Raw genomic sequence first — 22,630 nt, 5'->3', positions numbered from 1 at the left:
TAGAGATTGAGACCATAAACTCATGTTTACTGAGGTAATAAATGAAGTGAGAAGTAGGTTCATTATCTCATAGACTTCTATACAATCAGACTTCTTTTAGCAACCAGAGGAGTCGCCCCCTGCTGGCTGTTAGAAAGAATGCAAGTTTAAGGTACTTTAGTATTGGCTTCACTTCACTTCACTCAGACCAGGAGGTAGCCCACTGGTTGCCACGGGGGTTTTAGTGTCTAATGATGGTCTGGATTGGGTCTCTTTTTTTCAAAATGATTTCCTGAAAATCAGGTTTGGGTTTCCCATGGGTCCAAAATTTGACGAGGCTGCCAGGATAGGCTGACACCTTCCCCACTCAGCAACCTATGGGCAGATGCATTTATTTACAATAAATATATGAATGGGTCATTCTCAGCTGCATGTATTTGAACTTTGCCAAGACTATCCCATCATGCTCCTTGCGAGGGTTTTTCTGCTTCCCATAGAAAATGAAGACTAAGACTAAGTTTAGTCATGAAAGGCGTCTTGATTTGACAGAATGAGACGAAAGGCAGGAATGTTCAAAACTTTGTGGTGACTTTAATAGTTTTTTCGTGCAACACGAGGGCTCCACTGAAGAGGCAATGTTTTTCGGGAGGTTTTTTGGGGAAGTCCCGATTTCATTAGGGCTTTAAGATGTTAACCATCCTGACAGCAATGAAAAGTAAAACGTTAAATGATTGTGACTATGCCACTCGGTTATGGCAACCTATTGTTTTGTTTTTCAGGAGAAGATTTATTTATTTCACTTGATAAGATTTAGTGTATAAAATCTTAATTTACATGCAAGTCATTTATTATTCAATAAGACTTGCAGGTTTTCTGCTTATGGCAACTAAGTTTGCAAACTTTAAGTGCCACAGATTGGTTGACCTTTTTGTCTAGGGGTGAGGGCTGAAGGACAGTGGAAGGGAAAGTAAGCAGGAGGTGTGGAGTACTAAAAGGAGTAAAAATGATGGTAAATGTAACATTTCTGTTGTCTGCCTATGTTATTTGCATATGTTTTCAATAAAGAAATATATATAACATAAATTAAACCCCAGCTGGAAGAGGCGTCACTCTTTTCCAACCGTGTTGGATTTACACCTGCAGAGCCCAGCTCACCCTCTCCACTGTTCCCCTTCTTGCATCATGGTGCTAGTTTGTCTCTGTCTCTCTGACAGCCCCGTCTCTTCCCCAGTTCCCTCTCCCTCCTTATGGTGTCCCATCAGGCCATCCGTGTTGTGTTTGCTGACCGAAATCTTGGCCTTAGCGCTGCCTGTGGCGAGCGAGACACGCGCTCGCCACAGGCAGCGATGGGGCTGGGAAAACCATCATCCACCCTCACCCTGCCTTGCTCCCCCACCCGGCGGCTTCACAGCAGCACCGAACACCGGCTAATTGGTTTCATCTGCGTCGGGCCGGGATAAAGGTGTGTAAGGGATGACCTCATCACTCACTCACACACACACACACATACATACTGTACACAAAGTGTTTCTGTTATTTCTTCTTGCTGCTAATCTGTTGTGTGTCTCTACAGTATAACACCATCGCATCATAGGACTGTGTGTTCAGCGTGTTCCCAAGCTGCACTCTTTAGTGGACAGGGACAAAAGAATAAAAAGGGCACCAGCTGCATGCGCTGTGGCACCAGTGTACAGAAAGTTTTCTAGCCTGTAAGGCAGCCTATATGCCACTGGATCATGTTTTCTCCATTTTAAGGCCACCCTAGTAGGCAATTTATCAATTTTTATTCATTTAAAGGCAACCAATAGTGCTATGCATATCGTTTTCTCCACTTAAAGGGTACCCTAGAGGGTACTTTATCATGTTTTATCTACCATAGGGGCATCCTAGAGGGCACTTCATACTGTTTTCTCTACTGGAAGGGCACCCTAGGGTACTTTATCTCGTTTTCTCCATGGGAAGGACACCCTAAAGGGCACTTTATCATGTTTTATCTACTAGAGGGCATTTTCTCCACTAAAAGGGCACCCTAGAGGGCAGTTTATCTAATTTTCTCCACTGGAAGGGCATCCTAGAAGGCACTTTATACCGTTTTCTCCACTGGAAGGGCATCCTAGAAGGCACTTTATACCGTTTTCTCCACTGGAAGGGCATCCTAGAGGCACTTTATATCGTTTTCTCCACTGGAAGGGCATCCTAGAGGCACTTTATACCGTTTTCTCCACTGGAAGGACACCCGAGACAGCACTTTATCATGTTTTATCTACCATAGGGGCATCCAAGAGGGCACTTTTTCTGCGTTTCTTTTGAACCTGGAGGCACCAAGGGGGGGGCGGTCGCCATCGAGTCCACCAGTGAGTCATTGCATGTTTACAATTTTTGAAGACTAAACTTCATCAATAACTAAATCTTAAAGTTAGATTGTGGTGGGGCACCATTTGTGTCTGTTGTAAATTTGCTCCCTGGCAGTATGTTAAATATCCCCATTTATCCTTACTTAACGTATATCCTATAAGCTGTATCCTGTTATTTTCTGCCGTAGTGATCCAATTTCCTCACAAGGGGTCATTAAACTTTCATTTAACTTAATCTCATCTGAACAGCATTTACAAATATCATCCAGTTTGGGGCTCCTCACTGAAAAGTATATCAAATTGATTCCCTGTGATTGTCGAAATCAAGGCAAACCTGACCCATCTGGTACTTCAAGCTCTTTAAACAACATATTACGTTGATCGATGTCTGAATCAGCGTGAGAAACAAACGTTCTCCTCATGTTCACTCTTACCGTGAATGGCTTGGCAGATCCCTTGTCGTCCTTGCCCGATATGATTTTGGCGTTCTCTCTGGTCTCCCTCAATCTCTCGATCGTAGGCGGCTTCACCAACACGACGAAGGGTTTAAACTCTGCCGTCCGCAGGTGCTTTATGGTCTGAACACAGGAGGAAGGAAAAGAAATATCAATGTAAAAGGCAAAGGAGGAATGTGGGGTCGAGCAACAAGAGGGGAGGACAAAACTAAGGGGATGCACATGTCAGGGGTAATGAAATGATTAAAGGAAGGTTATTCGAATCAATCTGGGAAAGAAAAATGACTGTTTGTCTAACTGGTCACATCTCATGACAACGGGTTGCTGCTTTTTAAAGGAGAGGTTGGCAACTAGTGGTTGAATGTATGGGTGGATAAAACTAACAGCAGGCCTCTGGTTGTGTAGCGCATGTGGTTCTTTTAGAAGACAGTATACACATTTCTGCCCTGCCTTCTTGTCTCTTATTTCTGGTGACAATTGCATGACACGACACCAGCAATATGGTTCTGGAGAGGTAGAAGAGAGGTCAGAGCTGGTTAGCGGTGGCGTCAGGCAGCCTTCATGGCTCTGGCACCGCGATCAGGGCCTCCCACTGTTCTAATAGGCGTATAATCCCAACCCACAACTGATAGGAGGAAGATGGAGAAAACGCCAAAAGGAGGGGCAGGAGAAGAAGAACCACTGGGAAGCATTCATCTCAGCTCTCATCGGCCGCTCACCGAGTCAGCATGGGAGCAATAACATGCTCTGACACTGCCACTGATCTGATCCATGAGTTATGTTGGAGAACGGGCTCAGAGTCGAGGTAGGGGGGGATGACTCGTGGCTTACACAACACCACAAATGTATGCCAAAAGCAAAAAAAAAAAGCGCATACATATTGTACATGAGCTTGCACAGGCTCTTTCTTACGAACTTTAGCCGAGGGCTGTGGGGCTGACTCTCATTGCAGCACGGGCCCTGCCAGGCTAATCTATATAATGGTGCATTTGTGCCCGCCATTATCCAAACAAAGAGAGGGGAGCTGGCGGGGCAGAGGCTCGATGACACAGGCCCTTCCCTGGACCAATCATGCTCAGGCGGCTCAACGACAAGCCGGCCATTTGCGTAGGGTCCGATCGCCACCACCCAAGACACATAAGCCAAAGAGGAAATCTTCAAATAGAGGAAATTAGCGGTAATTGCCCCCTCGAAATGCCCCCTTTAAAAACCCACTTTGGTAACCTAGTAAGCAGCCATGGCCTCTGGAAAGCCAGGGATAAGATGAGATCTGCTTATGAAGTAGGTAGGGGCAGAGGTGCCAAAGGGCTAAAAATACAGCGACGTGAGGGGGTGGTGGGATGGCGAGATGGAGAGGAAGTATACGTGCCAAACCTCCCGATTTTCTCTCGTTTTTATTTGCCCTCTCCCATAGGGATGCACCGATCAGATTTTTTCAGTCCCGTTACCGATACCGATACCTGGGCTTTGGGTATCGGCCGATACCGAGTACGGATCCGATACCAGTGTTTAATTAATAAGCTGTATGCCTCACTGTGTGGAGGTGACTGGGATCATTCTTTTATCTGTAAGGCAACCATTCCTATTCTCTCTTTGTAAAACGAGATGTAGCAAATAAATACATAGATATAAATGTATTTAACTGTTTTTTATTATTAAAATAATAAATCGTACACCAGCAACTTACTAAAAAATCTTAAAATTTAACAGGAATTACTATTCAAGTGTAAAATGATGATTACTGGCAGAAGAGAGCTGCTCGCGACACTACTGGGTTTGAGCATCGCTCGCCGCACTTCACAACGCGCAGCGCTCGAAGCTGGGCTTTTGCTCGACGCAGTGAAAAGCCGGCGTGGTGTGGTGCAAGCCATTGGAAATAATAGGGCTGTGTGTCGCCAAGAATCTGGTGATACGATATGTATTCGATTTTTTCGATATTTTCTTACACCCCTAGGAAATAATGGGTTTCAGACAGCAGTGGTGCCGTTGTCGGATTGTGTCTGAAAGGACCTTCAGTGAGTGAGAGACGGAGAGAGAAATTTAGAGTACTAAGAGAAATAAATACTCAAGCAGAGGCAAAAAATGAATGAATGAATGAATAAAAACGAGTGAATTAGTTCACGCCGGAGGGCTGAATCAATTAGTTTTCTTTCCTGAGAATTAGTTAAGCAAAATGAAAAGTATTTAAGATTAAAAATGCTGTTGCAGTGTAGCTACTTATCATCATCTCTTCACTCCCTACTTTTTAGGTCTCAAGGTTGGTAAGTATGAGAGGAAGGGTGTGTGTCACTCACATGAGGCTGGACGTCCAATAGGCACACTTTGTTCTTGGAGAGGACGGAGCGTATCGAGTCTAGACTCGTCCCGTAGTAATTCCCTTTGTACTCGCCATACTCGATGAACCTGAGAGGTGACGTGGAAAGAGATGGAAAGAGATGAGGAGATTGTTGAGCAAGAAAACACCATTTTTCTGTATGTGCAGGGATTAGCGTCTAATGGAACACTAATGTCCCCCGGGGAGCGACATTAGAATCTCGTCCTAATCTGGCCGACTGTGTCAGCACACTCCTGAGATTCATCGGAGAAATAATGATATATAAAAACCCTACAAATCCACAGAGACAGGAGGATTACTCTTTAGACCGCTGACAGATCTGATAGCAGAATTTAAAAACCAGACGTTCTGGCCCAGCGCGTTTTTATATAATCTCAACCCTCTCTCAATCAGTAACACCTGTTTGTTCCAGAAAGACCACAAAGCCCCCTGGACGCCAAAACCTTCCCTCCTTTAATCCAGCAAGCAAACAAATACTTCTCCATCAGATAATCTTCCCCGCTTTCACACCAATCAGCTGTCATGAGAGTAGAAACCGCCGGCGTATTTTTAGCTGAAAACAAGGAGGGGAGCGAGGAGAGTAACAACGTGGAAAGAATCTGAAGCTAATAGGACTGTGTGGTATGCTTCCAGTCTGCTCATGACGAGCGTCGGGCAGCATGACTGCCACGGTGTGACTGATGCCATGTAAAAAGAAAGTTTTATGGTAATTGCCCATGTAAGAACTCAGCTTGTTTTTTTTTAAAGAAAAAGGAGGATTAAGTCTCTAAGAAACCTCATATTCGGTTATGGGAAATTCATTTAAGAGCTTACAGTAGCCTGCGTTTAAAAACTCACACCGTTTTGTCGTCAGAGGTAGGAAAGGTATATAGATTAGAGTAAGGCGTGCCAGTGGAGGTTATAGAGAGTATGAATTGTTGCCATTTTGACACAGAACAGGGCTTCCCTTGGGAAAGTTGTTCTAGCTAAACACACGTTGTTGTCGACCCTTTTTTTATTCCGCAATTGTTTCTGCTGCATGCGATGAGGCATAACGCAAACAAGTTCATCTCACTCCTCGTTTGCTGCCTTGTAATTTCAGCGTGGACTGTCCCACGCATCCTACCCCACATCACAGCTCCGTCACTCCCTGAAAAACATCGCATGCCTCGACCTGCACCGCAACATGGCCTAAATATACAGCCCCCCCTTTCCCTTCTTCTCCCTGCATGCTCTGACACTCTGTATGCCCTCGCCACCGCAGGCTTCCCCCTATGTCATACTTTTACTGTATGTGTGTGTTTGCGTGCGTAAATGTTTTGCATGTGCACCCTACAGTATATCTTTTCCCCTGCTTTGCAGCTCGTGTGAGACCGGCAGAAAGGCATCAATCATTCTTATGACTATTACAACTTGCATTTCAATTTGTCGGCCACAAATGTCAAGGCGGGCCGCGGTGTGGCTGCGTTCAGAGAGAGCGCCCGAGGAAAAGGAGGAAGCAGAGACAGGAGACCTTGGGGCCACTGTCTGGAGATCCGTTACCAACGCAGGGCCCGGACCTGTCAACACCAGCTCACACTCGGTTACAGAGACGCACGGACGACAGCGGGGAGGATGTGTTTGAGCAGTGGCAGCAAGGACCGGACCAGTCAGGCCGGCACACTGCCTCTAGTGGCTCAGAGCACAGATACAGAGGGGACTCTGTTGTTTTCATTAGGATGACGCCTGTCATATCGCACATGTAATATGGAATAGCAAAAAACTACATTAAATATTGTATACGTAATTCCTTCTAATGTGATTAGGGCTCAGAGATTATTCTATTAATCCATTAGCTGAGGTAAGAGGTTGCCAAAGAGTGTAATAATCAATTATTGATTTAAGTCGATAAATCAAAAAACAGCACTTAAAAAATCATATTTAACTGACTGAAATACATTTATTTAAGTATCAGGGCCACTGAGAGAAAAAAAAAAGAAAAGATTTTGGGAACAAATGTTCAACATTTTGTTTTTTGAAATATAACGACCCCTTTAATTTTCATACATTTAGTGTCATAATGCTTTTTTCCTTGTTAAGACGTGATATTTTGACTTATTTTTCTCTAAATGACAACTTTCTCATTAAAATATTACGACTTAATTGTTGGAATCTCCGATTTCCTTACACTGTCTTTATTAATCCATTTTATGAAATAGTTGGGGTCACATTCTTTAATCATTAATTATTAGTATTTGACACTTGAACCAAATTCATGACCCACCATGATAAAGGCAGTTCTATATAAATGATCTGATAGAACATGCACATTTTTTCATGTGTTTTAAGTGAAGAGTCTCAACACGAGATTAAAAAAAAAAATATTTGGTAAATGGATCTATTTGCAGTGTGGGGGAATAACCATTGTGGAAAAAGAGCAATCTGATTTTCACTTGTTTAAACCTCTCTTGATTGGAAATGTATTGCTCACAAAGTGCTGCAGATGGAGGTTTTATGTTTTTAAAGTCGTAAATATTGACATCAGTAATATCCAGGTCCATGTATAAAGTTAGAATCTGAAGGTTGAACAGTTTGTTGGGTCAGTCATTGTTATTTTTTTCTTTACTTATACCGTGTACAGTTTTACCTACTTGTTATTGTGGATATCCGTGTCAAAGAGATGTTTGGAGATGAAGTGGTACTCCACGCCGTCGCTCTCCTGGTTCTTCTTGGCCCGACTGGTGTCTGAGAGAGAGCGATAGAGAGAGAGAGAGAGAGAGAGAGAGAGAAAGGAGGAGAGAAGAAGGAGCGATTACCTCAAACCCAGACTGTCTGACTCACTGTTGGGGCTGAAAGCATCTGAACTGGGCCCCTTATTAACATCGCTGGAAGTCTGAAACACAGCCCGCTGGGCCATGCCAACCCTTGTATATATTATTGTGTAATAGCACTATAAAATACACAACCTGTAGTGCAGCGGCACTAAACTCAGACACTTAAGTGACATTCAGCAGGGGTTTACTGTGTCTTATTAAATTTGTCTCTTATAATGCGGCTGCAGGGCCTGCAGAAACAGAAGCTGTGGCGTTAGCCGCCAGCGTTAGCCGCTGGAAGGTAATTGAGTTTGGGAGCTCTCATTAACATCAAGTCTCTACATTTACTTGGCCATAAACCATAAAAGCCTCGCTGTAAAACGGGTGGTGGGGGCGGCACGTGGGGGGAACGTGAGCACGCAGCGCTGGAGGATTTGCAAGGGTCACGGGGTCGACTCGTACTCGGCGCTGCTTTCAGGAGAGCTTCAAAGGTCAGAGGGGAAGAGCGTACGCCGGCCGTCAGACACTCCAACCAGCTCCAAAACAAACTATTAAACTTTTTATCACCTGCAACCAAGCTCTGCTTCACTCTCCTCTGAGCTGTTGGTTTCGTCAGCATGTGTTGAGGCTGTGCCCTGCTAGTGGGCCGCTGCCTTTCCTTTATACCGTCCAGACTCATCTGCAGGGTTCATGGAAAACCAATGGTGTGATTTATACAATGTGTCACTTGCTTGAGAAGGAAAGACAGCCATAAATCCGACCGTGGTGGAGAGGACACTGACGAAGATCAATGGCTTTTCTGTCGACAGCCGTTAGACAACAGTAGGAAAAACACGAGGAGGAGGCCAAAACAGCCTTGTCATGAGATAACATATATTTATAAATGTGTAAGACACAGCCAAACAGCCCCGACGCTGTCCACCATGCGTTATTCTGGCATCTGTTTTGTGGCGCAGAAAATAATTACAGTGCATCAGAAGAATGTGCATCCGTTCAATCCCAAATCATGGAAAATATCAGTAAACTTGGATTGGAATCAAAATGTTTAACCTCCCTACTCTAACGGCTTATTGCAATGCTCCCTGTGTTTCTGAGACGGCTGGTTTACATTTTACAGCGACAAGGAGAGAGAGAGAGAGAGAGAGAAAAAAAAAATCAGGGCCACAAGCCGGTGGTCTGCAAAGCTCCGGTTTTCAAATTAGCAAAAAAAAAGCGGGTAACGCTTTCGGGCTTAATCCGAAACAACAGCAAGTGTTAAACACATCCATGTGTCCATTGGCAGCAATCAAACATTAAAAAGAGAGGGAGATGAGATACTTTCCGAGTTCCTCTCAATGAGAGCCAGGACTTGTGCCATACAGTGTGTCTTCTATATGGGTCAGAATCAGGCTGTCTGGGCTCTATTAAACAAAGCATCACGGGTCACATTTGAGAACAATTAACATGCCGAGTGGAAAAAAAAAAAAAAAAAAAGAACCCCACCGATGGGATTTTAATACCAGGGACAATTGAAGTGTCAGACTTCGGCTGGGACACATCCATTAAGCCACACGGGCGTGCAACAAACACGGCGATTAATATCAGCCGTCCTCGTATTTCCTCAAAGTCATGTCGCAGTTTGCCTCCAAGCCCCAGATGGTAACTACGCAATTACTAATGCCATTGCTCTGTTTAAATGTGTAAATCAAAAAGATTTATTTGTCCCAACGTGCTGGCTTTGGGACATCTCAGAACTGAAAAAAAAAAGAAGCTTGGAGAGCCAGTCGTTTGGATGGTGCTCAGAACTGTGGCAAGCTGTCGCTGGGTCCTTAAAAGGAGAAAAAAAATAGGATGAGGCAGCGGAGGAAAAGAGACAGAAACAGACAGAACGACGGTGAGAAATAAGCTGAGGGAGAAAAGGAGAGTGAGTCGCTGGGTGCCAATTCATGAAGCAGTGGAATGGCATGTCTTCAGGAGGCAGAAAAACGCAGTTTCTTCCTCCATCATTCGGAGCTTGTCAGGCAGACTGTGAAAAGCTGACACGGGGAGGAGAAACAAGCGCCCGGGCCTTGAGAGGACCGGTCGTGCCCTGGGTGTTACTCAACGCCAGACAGCTCCCTCTGTGTGTGTGTGTGTGAGTGCGTCAGACTGGACCTTCATCACTCAAGCGCTCTCACACACTGTGAAAAATAAGCTGGAACAAGTAAGCTAAACATCCTTCACATAAAGTGATTATTTTGATTTGTTGCTAAAAACTCTACAGGGTGCAGCGGGGCGCTGGCATCGTACACGCTTTTCTCTGAGAATAGTGTTTCCAACGTGTTCGTCTCTGTGGACAGGTGTATAAGAGGCTTCTGGGGCAAAAATGGATTGAGAAGACAACAGAGCTGTTGTGCCAGTTCTTCAATGTTTGAGGAGGGTCCTTCCTTCCAGAGAACGGCAGCTCACCAACACCACCGATCTTTCATGCTTCTTCTATCTTTCTGAACATCTCCGTGTTTACAGTAAGTTGTCCTGAGGTCACATCGGTTATACTGAGAGCTCACTTACTGCAAGAAATGTTTACAGAACATGGAAATAAAGCACAGTGATAAACGCTTTTGCTCGGGTGTCCTGGTGACCTAGTGGTTAAGAAGCATGCAACATCTCTGGTTCAATTCCTGCTAAGGATCATTCTTTTTCTGTTGAAAATGTACCTTAAAGGGAGATTTGTCAAGTATTTAATACTCTTATCAACATGGGAGTGGGCAAATATGATTGCTTTATGCAAATGTATGTATATATTCATTATTGTTAATCAGTTAACAACACAAAACAATGACAGATATTGTCCAGAAACCCTAAAACTAAAAAATACGCTCACATCATAACATGGCAAACTGAAGCCCAACAGGCAACAAGAGCTGTCAGTGTGTCAGTGTGCTGACTTGACTATGACTTGCCAATAAACTGCATGTGATTATTATAAAGGGGGCATGTCTGTAAAGGGGAGACTTGTGGGTACCCATAGAACCCGTTTTCATTCACATATCTTGAGGTCAGAGGTCAAGGGATCCCTTTGAAAATGGCCATTCCAGTTTTTCCTCACCAAAATTTAGTGTAAGTTCGGAGCGTTATTTAACCTCTTTTGCGACAAGCTAGTATGACCTGGTTGGTACCAATGGATTCCTTAGGTTTTTTAGTTTCATATGATACCATGTTCTTCACTCTAGCTTTACAACTGAGCCCGCTACAATCTAAAAATGCGTTATGCGTTAAAGAAATTTGTGGCGTTAAAACAAATTTGTGTTAATGTGTTATTATGGCGTTAACCTTGACAGCCCTAATTTCTAACTTTGTCTGCAGTAAAAAGAAGCCATATCTAAAGATAAAATATAAAAATAATGTTTGTTTGTTCACTTGCTCTTCATATATTCTGTCCTAATCAAATCAAATAGAGAAAAAAAACCTATAGAATAAGAGAATAAAAGCATAAAATGGCAATATTTGGTTTGTATTATTTCAAAGTAGAACTTTTATGCAACCTGTAACCTATAAAACATCATACAAAGTAAGTAAAGTCTTTTTTATTGTAGGTTGAACAGAATTATTGTATGTGCTGTTCAACCTACAATGTGCAGTTGTCCCACATTGCATCTGGCTTTCTTATGATCTGGTGTGAATGCAGCATGCTGAGAAAGCCAAATGGTGTTTTCTTTCCCTTTAAAAGTTATTTGCCAATAAATAGCAGATCTACAACCACGGTCTGGTTAAAAGCTTATGGTGGACACAATGTGTAAAACACACATTCACACATAAGACAAACAGATACACGGAGAGAGGAACGATCGGAAGACAAATGGAATCTAGTGGGAAATTAATGCTGGATTTGACCGCAGACACACACACGCACAAACAGGGCGTGACCTGACCTCGGCGGGACGAGTGGAGTGAACTTACGTGGGATGGTCACACTGAAGTGCTGGGGGTCTGAGATCAACAGTTTCCTCTTGAGCTCATTCAAACCGACTCCCGTGGGTCCTGCACAAACACAAACACAAACACATTGAGAATATGACAGGAGTCTAATCAGGCCAGAGAGACAGGCTGTCATGCTGAATGTAGATTGATTGCTCAACATGAGACAATATTTAGCACCAATACGGGCTTTACAAATGATGTGTTTATATAATTATGATGACATAAAATATACTAAACAGCATTTAACAGATTTATCAAGCAATATCACATATTAAAGGTGCTCTCCAGCAATTTAGTGGTGCTCCTCCATAAGCTCAAAAGAGACAAAAAAGAGACTCAAAAAAACACTGGATCCTGAACTTCCCATAATGCTACTTCTCTGTCTCCCTATCAAGACCCTCGCTGCCTGGCAAATTGTATATTGTCCTTATTTTTAAGGTCATCTCCCTAATTTCTTCTTTTATTTTGATTTATTTCCTTAAAATAGTTTTTGTTATCTGTTTTCTTACCTCTTGCGTGTCTCCGTGCAGCTGTAATTTGAACGTTTCATCTCATCTAATCTCTAGACCAGTGTTTTTTGTTATATAATATTAAATCAATTTGCCACAGTGTGAGTTAAATTTCATCTTCTATTAAGACACAATCAACCCAGTAAAAGCCTTTGGAGCAAAGATAATTGATTTAATATGACAAAGCTACAGGAATTCTACAGTTACGGGTCGTTTTCTAACCAGTTCTTCTCTCATTGTGGTTTGGCAGAACATTAAACCTCTAATATGGGCACACATTATAGGTAAGGAAGCCTTTTCCCTTATTGTTTCAAGTCAGATAGATATCCCATCACATCCCCAGTGGGGAAACTGGGACGATGAGGGGAAAGCAGGGAACTGACTATTGATTCACGTGTGGCTCAAAAAGCTGAGCATCCCTCCAGCGTGTAATAACCGACATGTGGAGATGGTAAAGTCCAATCAAACTGAGCAAAGTAATTTCATTTTGATATTAAGGAACACAAAAGAGACGTCAGAACTTTACACTGGTTTTGGTTTTGGTTTTGGCGGTAGTCACTGAATCAATATCCAAATATTCTTTTACAGTTCTCCCTCCGACTCTTCTCCGTCTCCGAAAGCCATTCTCCAGTCTTTTGGTGGTTGTTACGCAAGGTGCTACATCATCCTAATTTGAACCGACTGGCATCGACGTCTCCAACGCACTGGACAAGAAATCAGCTTTGGAGTAACAAGTGCATGGCTCTGCGTTTTCAGTGTTTTACCACAGCTCTGCAGTGTGTGGACAGGGCTTGATCTGGGCTCGAGATTCCTCGCATGCCTGACGTTCTGGGCAGACACTACAATCGCATCGGACCCTATTGGAAATTCGTTTCTCCAGGCAAATGTGTTTAGCAGGCCGCTCCTCTAAAACAAACGGACAATGAGTTCACTCAGCGATGCGGATTAGGTGGAAAGAGAGGGAGACGGAGAAGAGAGAGAGAGAGAGAAAAAATGTTGCTCTGTATTTCTAAGAGACAGAGGGCTCCTGTTTCCTCTCGTGCTATCTGAACTTCTCCACATTTCATCTGGTGTGAAGCAGCTTTTGGAGTGATCCACAACCTGATAAATAGGTGTGGACAACGAGGCCTCTTTTAAGCATAATCTCTGAACACCGGCGGCCTCCGCACACAGACAAATTCACACCCAGTTCTTTCCCTTTTACTTCTGCGCCCAGCAACACATGGTTCGGGGTCCTATTGTGCGACTGCTGTAAGTGATAAAAGCTGTTTCCTCAGCGCACTCACACTGCGAATTCAAAAAGAGAGAGAGAGAGAAAAATACCCCGACCCTCTTTGGGCCGACGGCGCGAGGCATTCTGTGGTTGCTGTCTCTCATAAACAAGCACATGGCCAACCGAAGACAGCAATCAATCTTAGCTGGGGGAGAGGGAGTTTTTCAGTGAGGAAAAAAAGAAAGTACCTGGGGGTTGAGAGCTCGGGTGATTTATTAAGATGAGGAAATGGAGTTCATTTTGAATTTGTTTCGGGAGCGCGGGGAGGAATGCGGCGGCGCTGTTTGAACAAGGCCGTGGACCAATGTTGTTGTAGGTGCTGAAGGTGGCAGAGCGTGGTAAAAGAGGCTCTTTTATGAGCCCTATCGCGGTGGTGCAGACAGTCCTCCCGGCAGCCCGCAAAACCTCCACACAAGCTTGTTTGCTCGAATCTCAGCGTTGATATCACGGGGGACCAACAGGGTCCACGTCTGCTACCCCTCGGTATGACTAACGGCCCCACTTCTGCACGCTCGTAAAACCATTTTCACCTTGTACATCGCTCCCTTGCTTGCCACTTGTGATATCAATGATGCATGGCAGCAGGCCTTCATCAGAATGCCTCGGATGGCGATTAAAGCTTATTCCAGCTGTACCACCAGCCTGCCAAGGGGGCCTACCACCACGTCTTTTACAAGCAGTGCCCTGTGGTCCTGTTCAACAGTCTGACCCTAAACACGCCACCTCTTTGTGCATTGTTTGTCTTTAACAATGCACCAATAGAACAGCAACTTTATAAATCTACAAATAAAAAAAGGAATTTTCTGGACTAAGCTGGCATATTTACATTGTGTTTATGTGTTTTTTCTCTACCTCGTCCGGCCCTCTCGCGGTGCTCCTGGCCTTGCAGATTGCCGTGCCAGTAAAAGTGTCCGATTTCATTACCGCACTCATTAGAGGAGTTGATTTTAATATCGCGGGCGTAATAACTTCCAGGCCAATTGTGTACGGAGAGGCCGAGGCCAGGCCCGACGAGGCCCTGCTCCGTCTGGACCCCAGAGCCTCGACCCAGCCTCGAACCCTCCCAGCCCGCCTCACAATCCATCCAGGGCGCGCGGGATATTACAGCACTGCTCATACATGCAGCGCTTGGCTTTGCTGCTGCCACCACATTTAAAGCCTGACAGCAGCGCGACGTGGTAACCGCAGATCATTTACAATGCACTGCTACTACATTGTTAAACAGGAGTTGAAATAGAGTTCCAATTTTATATATTTGGATACCACATAAACATTAATTTAAGGCATCGGTGTGTATGAAATATGTTGGGGAAAACCAAAAAGTAAAAGCTTTCAATTCATCAAAACCTTACTGTAAGTTCAGTGGGTCAAGTTACGAGGAAATGTGGAAATCAGCACATCATTTTTTGTCAGGTTAAATAATCAAGATTTCTTTCAAAACCATCAGCGGTTTAGTCAAACTATTCATGCAGTATGTAAAAATATATTTTTATTGCCGATCTGATTTAAAATGTATAAAACCCCCAGATAAGCATCTTGATTTGTCTTGGAAATAGATCTCAGACTCTGTGCGAGAGGTGGGCAACAGCAGGTCATTCATTAGTGGGTAGGTACTGTGGACCCGTGTGTCCACATTAATGAAGAAACGCCGTTAGGCATTCCTGAAAAGCGTTGATATAAAAATAATAGGGGGGTTGTGCTGGAGCAGACAGGAAAAAGAGCAGGGTTGAGGTCATGTCAGGCAAGGAGGGTTGCGTCCTGTCTGCAAGTCCTACAATAATGCAGACTTTACTTCTTCTTCTCTGAAGTATAACATTGACTGAACCCTCCTCCAACTCACTGCTTAACGTTTTTATAAAAGGTTGTAGAAGGGCTGTAGTAAGAGCAATACCCATAATCTAAAGATCTGGAAAGTAGCACTTTTTCTTTAGACTTTTAAAAACAAAAACTCAAGAGTGTAAGAAAAGCATCACACAATGTGTTTACTGCTCTAACATAAGTTGTAGTTGTCGTTAGCATGTCCGGCTAACAAGCCTTTTTTCCTACAGTAAACTTCCAGAGCCAAGCAGCATATCATTAGATAACTATGTTATTATCATGTGGGGTCACAGATCAAGTTAAAATTAGTTTTTGTTTTTTTACTAGCACATCCATTGTGTGGAAGCCGGTCCCGGTTGCTATCAGAGTTTAGTGTAAAGCTAGCAGCTCTTTCCTTAAGACTTATAGAACAGAGCTAGCAGCTCTGTTCTGTGTAGTTAGCTTTTTACTTCTGGCAGTGACGCTTCAAAAATCATAAAAGTGGTGTTCATTTATTGAGATTATCTTGCTGAACAAAACGTGTAAGTATCATAAACGTGTGTTTGCCACAGAGTTTATTTTCTGCAATAATCCAAAACCCAATGGAACAATCCCATTGGCTTTTTGTTGAGGGAACCCAGGGCGATGCTAACTTCCTGGTTGGCCTACAAAAATACGTCATCCCCGTGGCACTCTATAGCTGCTAAAATGGTGGCAATGGTAATTTCAGCTGACAGTTGTCCTCTACAAATGTCCTACCTCTGTCTGAAATCAAGAATTACTAAAAATATCAATGGTATACCTGCCATTACTGTCATTGTAAGCTGCGTATGTGCCATGAATGGTCAATTGCTGGGATGAAAATTGAAAATGGTCAGAGTACAGGTTTGAAGTCGGGGCTGTTGTGAGTTTCTAAACAAATCAACTTGCTTTAATAGGTTGAATGAAGAGTGTTGAAAACACATGCCCTTACATTGAGGAATAAAATGTCTCACCCCTGAACAGAAACAGGAAAGAGCAGTTACAGAGAAAAGCATCGGAGGGGAAAAGATTTTGAATAAGAAAAATCAGGAGACTCCGGGGAGAGGAAGAAGGAGAGAGACGGAGGCAGAGAAACATAAAGCAGATCTCTCCTTGGCCCTCCGCTTCGTTACGTGTGAAATTGTCCATAGGTTGTCCTCCAAATTAAGGACGCTAATTGAAAATATTTACATTAGCGTGACAGGTGGGAGAGGTTCAGCATCCTCTGTGTTCGCCTGTGACATGCTGGCAGGAAAATGGGCTTGCTAATTTGCAAAAGGCCTGATGAAGTCCATGCTCTGTGTGGCGTATATAAGTGAACCAAGGCCTGGTCGGTCAGGCTAGGAGTCTGCAGAGAGAGCATGCACGAGAAGAACAAAAAAAAGGAAAAGAGAGAGAGACCTTGTTGCCAGTAGTGTTCATTTCTAGATTAACCTTACAAATGTTTAGAAAGTGCTGTCAGAATATGTGAAATGATGAAGACTGGAACAGATTTTTGAGTACATCTTGATGAATGGAAACTCAAAAATGCAGGGAATGTTCTGTTCCATCTGTGTCTGGGACATTCTTGTCATTTTTTTTGTCACGACCTAAAAAAGGGAAAAAGGCTCACTGATGGTACAGTTGGTTCTGAGAAAGATTTAAGTCTTTATACTGTTGCACCTGGCTTATGCGTATTGTTCCACCATTCACTGGCAACGCTCGTCTTCCAACCGCAAACACGGAATGAGAAACCGCTAAATTCATTTTCAAGACCTTGGCACGTTATAAAGCTCTTTGGAGGGCTCTGTAACACCCGCTCCTCGGGGCGAGTGTTAACAATTCCAGCGGCTCGAAAAAAACAGAGAGGGACGTTGAGAGTGGGTAAATGAAGGCACTAAATGTGAGTGATTAATATGAGGTCTGCTCCGTCGATTCCCCAGAGTGCTAAAAGTCTAAATTAAGACGGCCTGGGATGACTGCGGGCGAGTCCCCACGTTGGGAGGCTCGTTTTCTGGGTCGAGGGTCGTGGGAGGGCAAGGCCGGGCCGCCTGAGGCTGTGAAACTCTGAGTCACTGTCGGTTCGGTGATCTATATGTGTCACCATGCTGGGTTATTAAAATGTATGATGCCAAGTTTAACAGCAATAAGAAAGTGTAAGAAAAGGATCACACAGTGTGTTTACCTGCTCTAACATTGCACATCTGCACATCTATTGTGTGGAAGCTGGTTACGGTTGAAGTTTAGGATAAAGCTAGCAGCTCTGCTCTATAAGTCTTAAAAAAATATGGAAAAGTATGTAAGCTAAGCCCCAAAACTGGGTTACATTGGAATGAAATGAATTAGCTTCAGCTTTTACAGTGTTGTTGTTTTAATATGAGTTAGCTGGAAACATTAAAAAGTCAACCAGATATTTTTAAGTAATAGGGAATGGGAATCTGACACCTGTCTATTCATCGGTCATCTGTCAATCATTCATCATCGGAAATGCATAAAAGTACGTGCGAAAGTCAAATGACCATATAAACAGAAGCTGACAGAGGCAATGGGGCCGTATATTACAAAATTGAAGTTAGATTATGATATCGATCCTTACGAATTAGGAGGAGGAGGAGTTTACTGATGTGTTTTGGCATTAGTGAACACCTGTCAGCAGTTCAAACTATGTAAATCTTTGGAGGCCGATGTCCGGTTCACAAACGGGAAGGGTATATGACATTAAGATCTACAAGCCAATCATCAAAACGTCTGGTAAAACTGCATATTTAATCTACCGGTATCTTGCAAAATGAAACCCATAACGTTTGCCTACCTTTGTGTCCGACTGTATGCTATATATACTATAATTCGGCTTTTGAATCGTATTCACTGTGCAGTGTTTTGAGTCCAGCTCTCTCTACTCACCGACTAGGACCACCAGCCTGTGCTTCGCTCCGCTCTGCCGGCGGTACGGCGTGACCTCCTCGTACGTGGGCACGTCCGCCATGTCGTACATCTCGCTCTTCTTGCACTCGTACATGGACTTGTTGGTCTTCTTGTCCCTCCTGCTCATACGGAAGCTCCTCCTGAACCCAGCTGGAGGTCAGGATGAAAAGAGAGAAGGAAGGGAAAAGGAGACAGAAAGAGACACATTAATCTCAGATATACCCCGACGTGTGTCTGTGAGGGTTTCTAAATCCAGACACAACTGTATGTACACAGAGGCCCGCAGCTGTGCGATTTATGGTCGTTTTCAGCGTCTTGGCAAACACCTCCGCGGCTCCATGTCCAATACCTCATATTGCATTGTGCAGCTCAGTTTTATGACAGCTATCTTTGCTGTAGGTGAAAGAAGAACATTGGGCCAAACAGTTTCCCTGGATATCACACTCAAACACTTTATTCACATTTTCCCCCGGTGACATGTTGTAGATTTGAATTTGCTTCTTTTGTGCAGACACGTGTCTCTTGGAGACTGGTTTTAAGGCTTTTAACATTTGTGAAAAGCGACTCGTAACAATACTGGATGTTTTCTCTTTAACCCTCTTTAGACCCACAATAGACCCGTTTTTGTCTTTTTTTTAGGGGGGTACAGGGGGTCTTTAGGGGGAGATAGCAGGTCAACAGTAGATGTCACATAGATGGTGTACATCATCTGAAAGCTGGGAACCTGAAGATTAATTTGAGATACAGCTCAGCACTGTATGTCAAGTTGCTCTAGTCATTAATCAGAAATAAACATGAATGAATGATTTAATTAATTAACTAAAATGAATTGTGAAAAGGTGTATAAGGGTTTAAAACATTATGATAGAAGTATATGATGGTCATCCCCATGCTCTATTATGTCTCATAAGTTGTTGCAGCAGTTTTTGGGTTGATACCATTTGTTACACAGATTTGGTGCTAAATTTAACCATTTTTTTACCACTCCAGAATTGATAAAAAATGATCAATAATCCCTCCAAAATACCACATTAAGACACCAAGACCTTGAAGAACACCATAGAAAAAGCCATGCTGTGATTTGGTATCAAAAGATTTTTTGCAAGAATTGCATTTTTCGGCGATTGGATGGTGGGAACTTCTGTTGTGTAAACTGCTCAGAAACACCCTTATTGTCAATCTACCTAGGAAAGCCATCCATCCTCTGAATGCTCTAGGTCTCTAGTTTGTGGTTGTAAAGTTTCATGAGGCTGTGATTATCCTAGAGGTCACCACAGGTCATTTTATACAGTAAGGTCATATTTCAAAAAATGGTTTCACTACAATGAAATGGCTACTATGGGGACTAACATCATCACACATGAATACAATTGGGCTCATTGGATCCACAAGAGTCTCAGCTTTACAGTGAGGTATTCCAAGACTGTTTAGGGACCCCAGTATGCAGAAATATTCAAATACACCATTTTAGACTAGGCGAAAATGACACATGACTGCATGTTTTTTTGCCCAAACTGCACGTGATTATCATAAAGTAAGCATGTCTGTAAAGGGGAGACTCATGGGTACCCATAGAACCGATTTTCATATATTCACATATCTTGAGGTCAGAGGTCAAGGGACCACTTTGAAAATGTCCATGCCAGTTTTTCCTCACCAAAATTTAGCCTAAATTTGGAGCATTATTTAGCCTCCTTCACGACAAGCTATAAGGAGGTTGTCACCAATGAATTCAACGGATCTAGTTTCAGATATATGTAGCTTCACTCTAGCTCTAAAACTGAACATGCTAAAGCCTCTGAAAGACGGTAAAGTCGTTTGGGAGCATCTCAGGAGGTTAACTATATTGCCTTTTTAATCAAGAATGACTCATCCTTGTTTTATTTTATATGTCTTGAATCTTGTGGTCTCTAAAGCCACATTAAAACTAGATGTTCTTTTCATGTAATTGACGGCTACAGCATGTGAATTTACTGCTAGGTGGTGGGTGGCTGTTCACATAACTGTATGGCTACATTATGATTTCCATTTCATTCACATTGCAATTTTAGATAGTGGTGAGGTATGTGTGTATCATTTCTCTGGCTGGCCACAAAGGAAAGGTTGCCCCCTGTGCACACCGGGTCACTTTACATCAGCCGTCATCTCCGATTGGTTTACGGCGTGTCCTTGGACCGCCGTCACAAAGGCTTCTTAACATACCGATCCAAGAGTGCGCGCGCCTTGATCTGATAATCTACGACGGGATAAAAAGGAGACGTTTACCTCTAATTTGAGGACTACGGTTTCATATTTATGACAGATGTTGGCCGAACGTAAAAGAGAAGTTAATCTCCAGAACGTCCGATATCCTATTTCTGCTTACAGCCATGAGTTGTTTTCAGCCTTCTCTTTCATTATTTGAGCTTTTTATCAGTAACTAATGAACTCGAATATATGATGCAAGATTAAGGCAGCATGAAAATTATGGACTGGGAGAAGAACCAGCTCCTGATATCCACCCCCTTAATACTTTCCACAACATTTTCAAACCACTGTGGGGCTGTGCAGACATGCAGCAAAGAGAGAGAGTCTGCATTCTTCTCAGCTTCCAAACAGTCCCTTAATAAGGGATGGAGCTGCGGACCTACGCTGAGCTACAAATGAAACACCCTGTAAGTCATCGCGGCAGAAAAATAATGTTTTTGCATGAGCTTGTGTATACGTAAGAGCGTACACATGCGTACCGAATATAGTGTTACATTGGACATTTAGGGCAGACTTTGTTCCACTGTGGGCAGGTTGCGGCTTACTGTGCCATTTTCTCCTGTGGTTAATCTACTCATTCAGCACCCTCACCCTCTCCACCCCCACACAGGGATTATTAGCCTCTGCCACACAGTGGAAAACATCCACCGCTCATCTGCATTTCTCCTGTAAAGACAGCAAACTGTAACCGATATCCACAAGGGTTGACATCATTACAATAAACATTAAAAGTATAATGTTAATGATATCCTATTGAAAGCGAGCAGTCAGTTTTCTGGATGTTCAAAACCCCAAAAACCCACTCTGGTCAGTCATTTATCATAATGTAAACACATTAGGCTTTAAGTAATACTATGACAGCCATTTATTCTATCTGTCATAGGGTATGACAAGCTGCCGTCTCACTGGCTCGGGCAATATCTCCTCTATTTTCCACAGCGTGGGCAGGTGCACAGGGTTTCATTACGGGGCTCAGCAGTTATAAATCGCCGTCCCTCAGCTGAGGGGGGCCCTCGGTAATCTAGTGCCCCTCAAGATCACTTAACGGAGCAATATGTAGTACTGACAGCTACATTTGCCAACCCTCACGATTTTCCCGGGAGACTCTTGTTTTTCATTGCCCTCCCGGTTTCCTTCACAATTCTCCTGTATTTTTCCAGATTTATGGCAAACTTTCACATTTAACCCCTTTCTGGTACTGTACAGCGTGTGTAATCCAGACTGTTTTGACCCGGACGACAACAGAGCTACGCCAAATGTTGTTTCCAGGCATGAGAGAGCAGTCTTATGCTCGCGACACAACGCAGTTTGAGGTCATGTTTGAGCTGCGCTCGCCGCTGCGTTCAGCGCACATCACAGTGTGCAGTGCCTAAAGTTGGGCTTTGATCGGCGTAGCGAAAAGCCCTCGTGGTGTGGCGCAAACCGTTGGAAATAATGGGGTTCAGAGTGCAGTGGTACCGTTATCGCATTGTTTCTGAAAGGGCCTTCAGTGAGTGAGAGACAGAGAGAGAAATTTACAGTACTATCTGAAAGAAATATTTGCTTTAAAGGAATGGAGGTGTCCATGAGGAAAAAAATTAATAAAAACTGATGAATATTAGTTTATGCTCAAGACCAAGTTCACGCCAGAGGAACAAATTATTACATTTTCTTCCTGAGAATTGAAAGCAAAATTTAAAGTTTAACATTGGAAGTATCTCAAACTCAAATTTTTAGCATTAGCTAACATTTGAAATGGGTAATAGCAATCCGAATTCAAAAACGCTGTGGCCCCTACGCTTCTCCTGTGTGACTGATAGCAGCGCTCGTTTCTGCAATTTGAGGGTTACCTTCTACACCTGACCGCGTTAGCCTCTGGCCAGCAGCAGTAGTTGGAATCACTTCACCGGCTGTGTGTCTCAAATACTCACTACCTTGATAACCCAGCTGCACTCGGAATACAGAGAGATGTGCCGAGGCTTTTCAGGTCGGGTAGAATCTAACGTTATGTTATCTCTGTTGATCCAGTTCGTTAGCTTGCTTTCGTAGCTGCAGAAGGCTGTTTGC

General features: G+C 43.4%; 1 protein-coding gene across 4 annotated transcripts in view; it reads right to left on the bottom strand.

Annotated features, from left to right (window-relative positions):
• Positions 1-22,630, bottom strand: part of mpp7a (MAGUK p55 scaffold protein 7a) — a 166,502-nt gene that overhangs the window by 9,588 nt on the left and 134,284 nt on the right. For all 4 annotated transcript variants that reach the window (XM_074622498.1, XM_074622499.1, XM_074622500.1 and 1 more), the window contains 5 exons: positions 18,317-18,487; positions 11,813-11,893; positions 7,733-7,826; positions 5,083-5,191; positions 2,768-2,911 (listed from right to left, as the gene is read on the bottom strand). In XM_074622498.1, the coding sequence (XP_074478599.1) occupies positions 2,768-2,911; positions 5,083-5,191; positions 7,733-7,826; positions 11,813-11,893; positions 18,317-18,487 (599 nt within the window). The remainder of the gene's footprint in view (positions 1-2,767; positions 2,912-5,082; positions 5,192-7,732; positions 7,827-11,812; positions 11,894-18,316; positions 18,488-22,630) is intronic.

Source organism: Sebastes fasciatus, chromosome 21 (genome assembly GCF_043250625.1).
Source record: "Sebastes fasciatus isolate fSebFas1 chromosome 21, fSebFas1.pri, whole genome shotgun sequence".
In the NCBI taxonomy this organism is placed as follows: domain Eukaryota; kingdom Metazoa; phylum Chordata; class Actinopteri; order Perciformes; family Sebastidae; genus Sebastes; species Sebastes fasciatus.
Note: the sequence above shows the minus strand (reverse complement) of the source record. Positions and strands in the feature narration are given on the sequence as shown.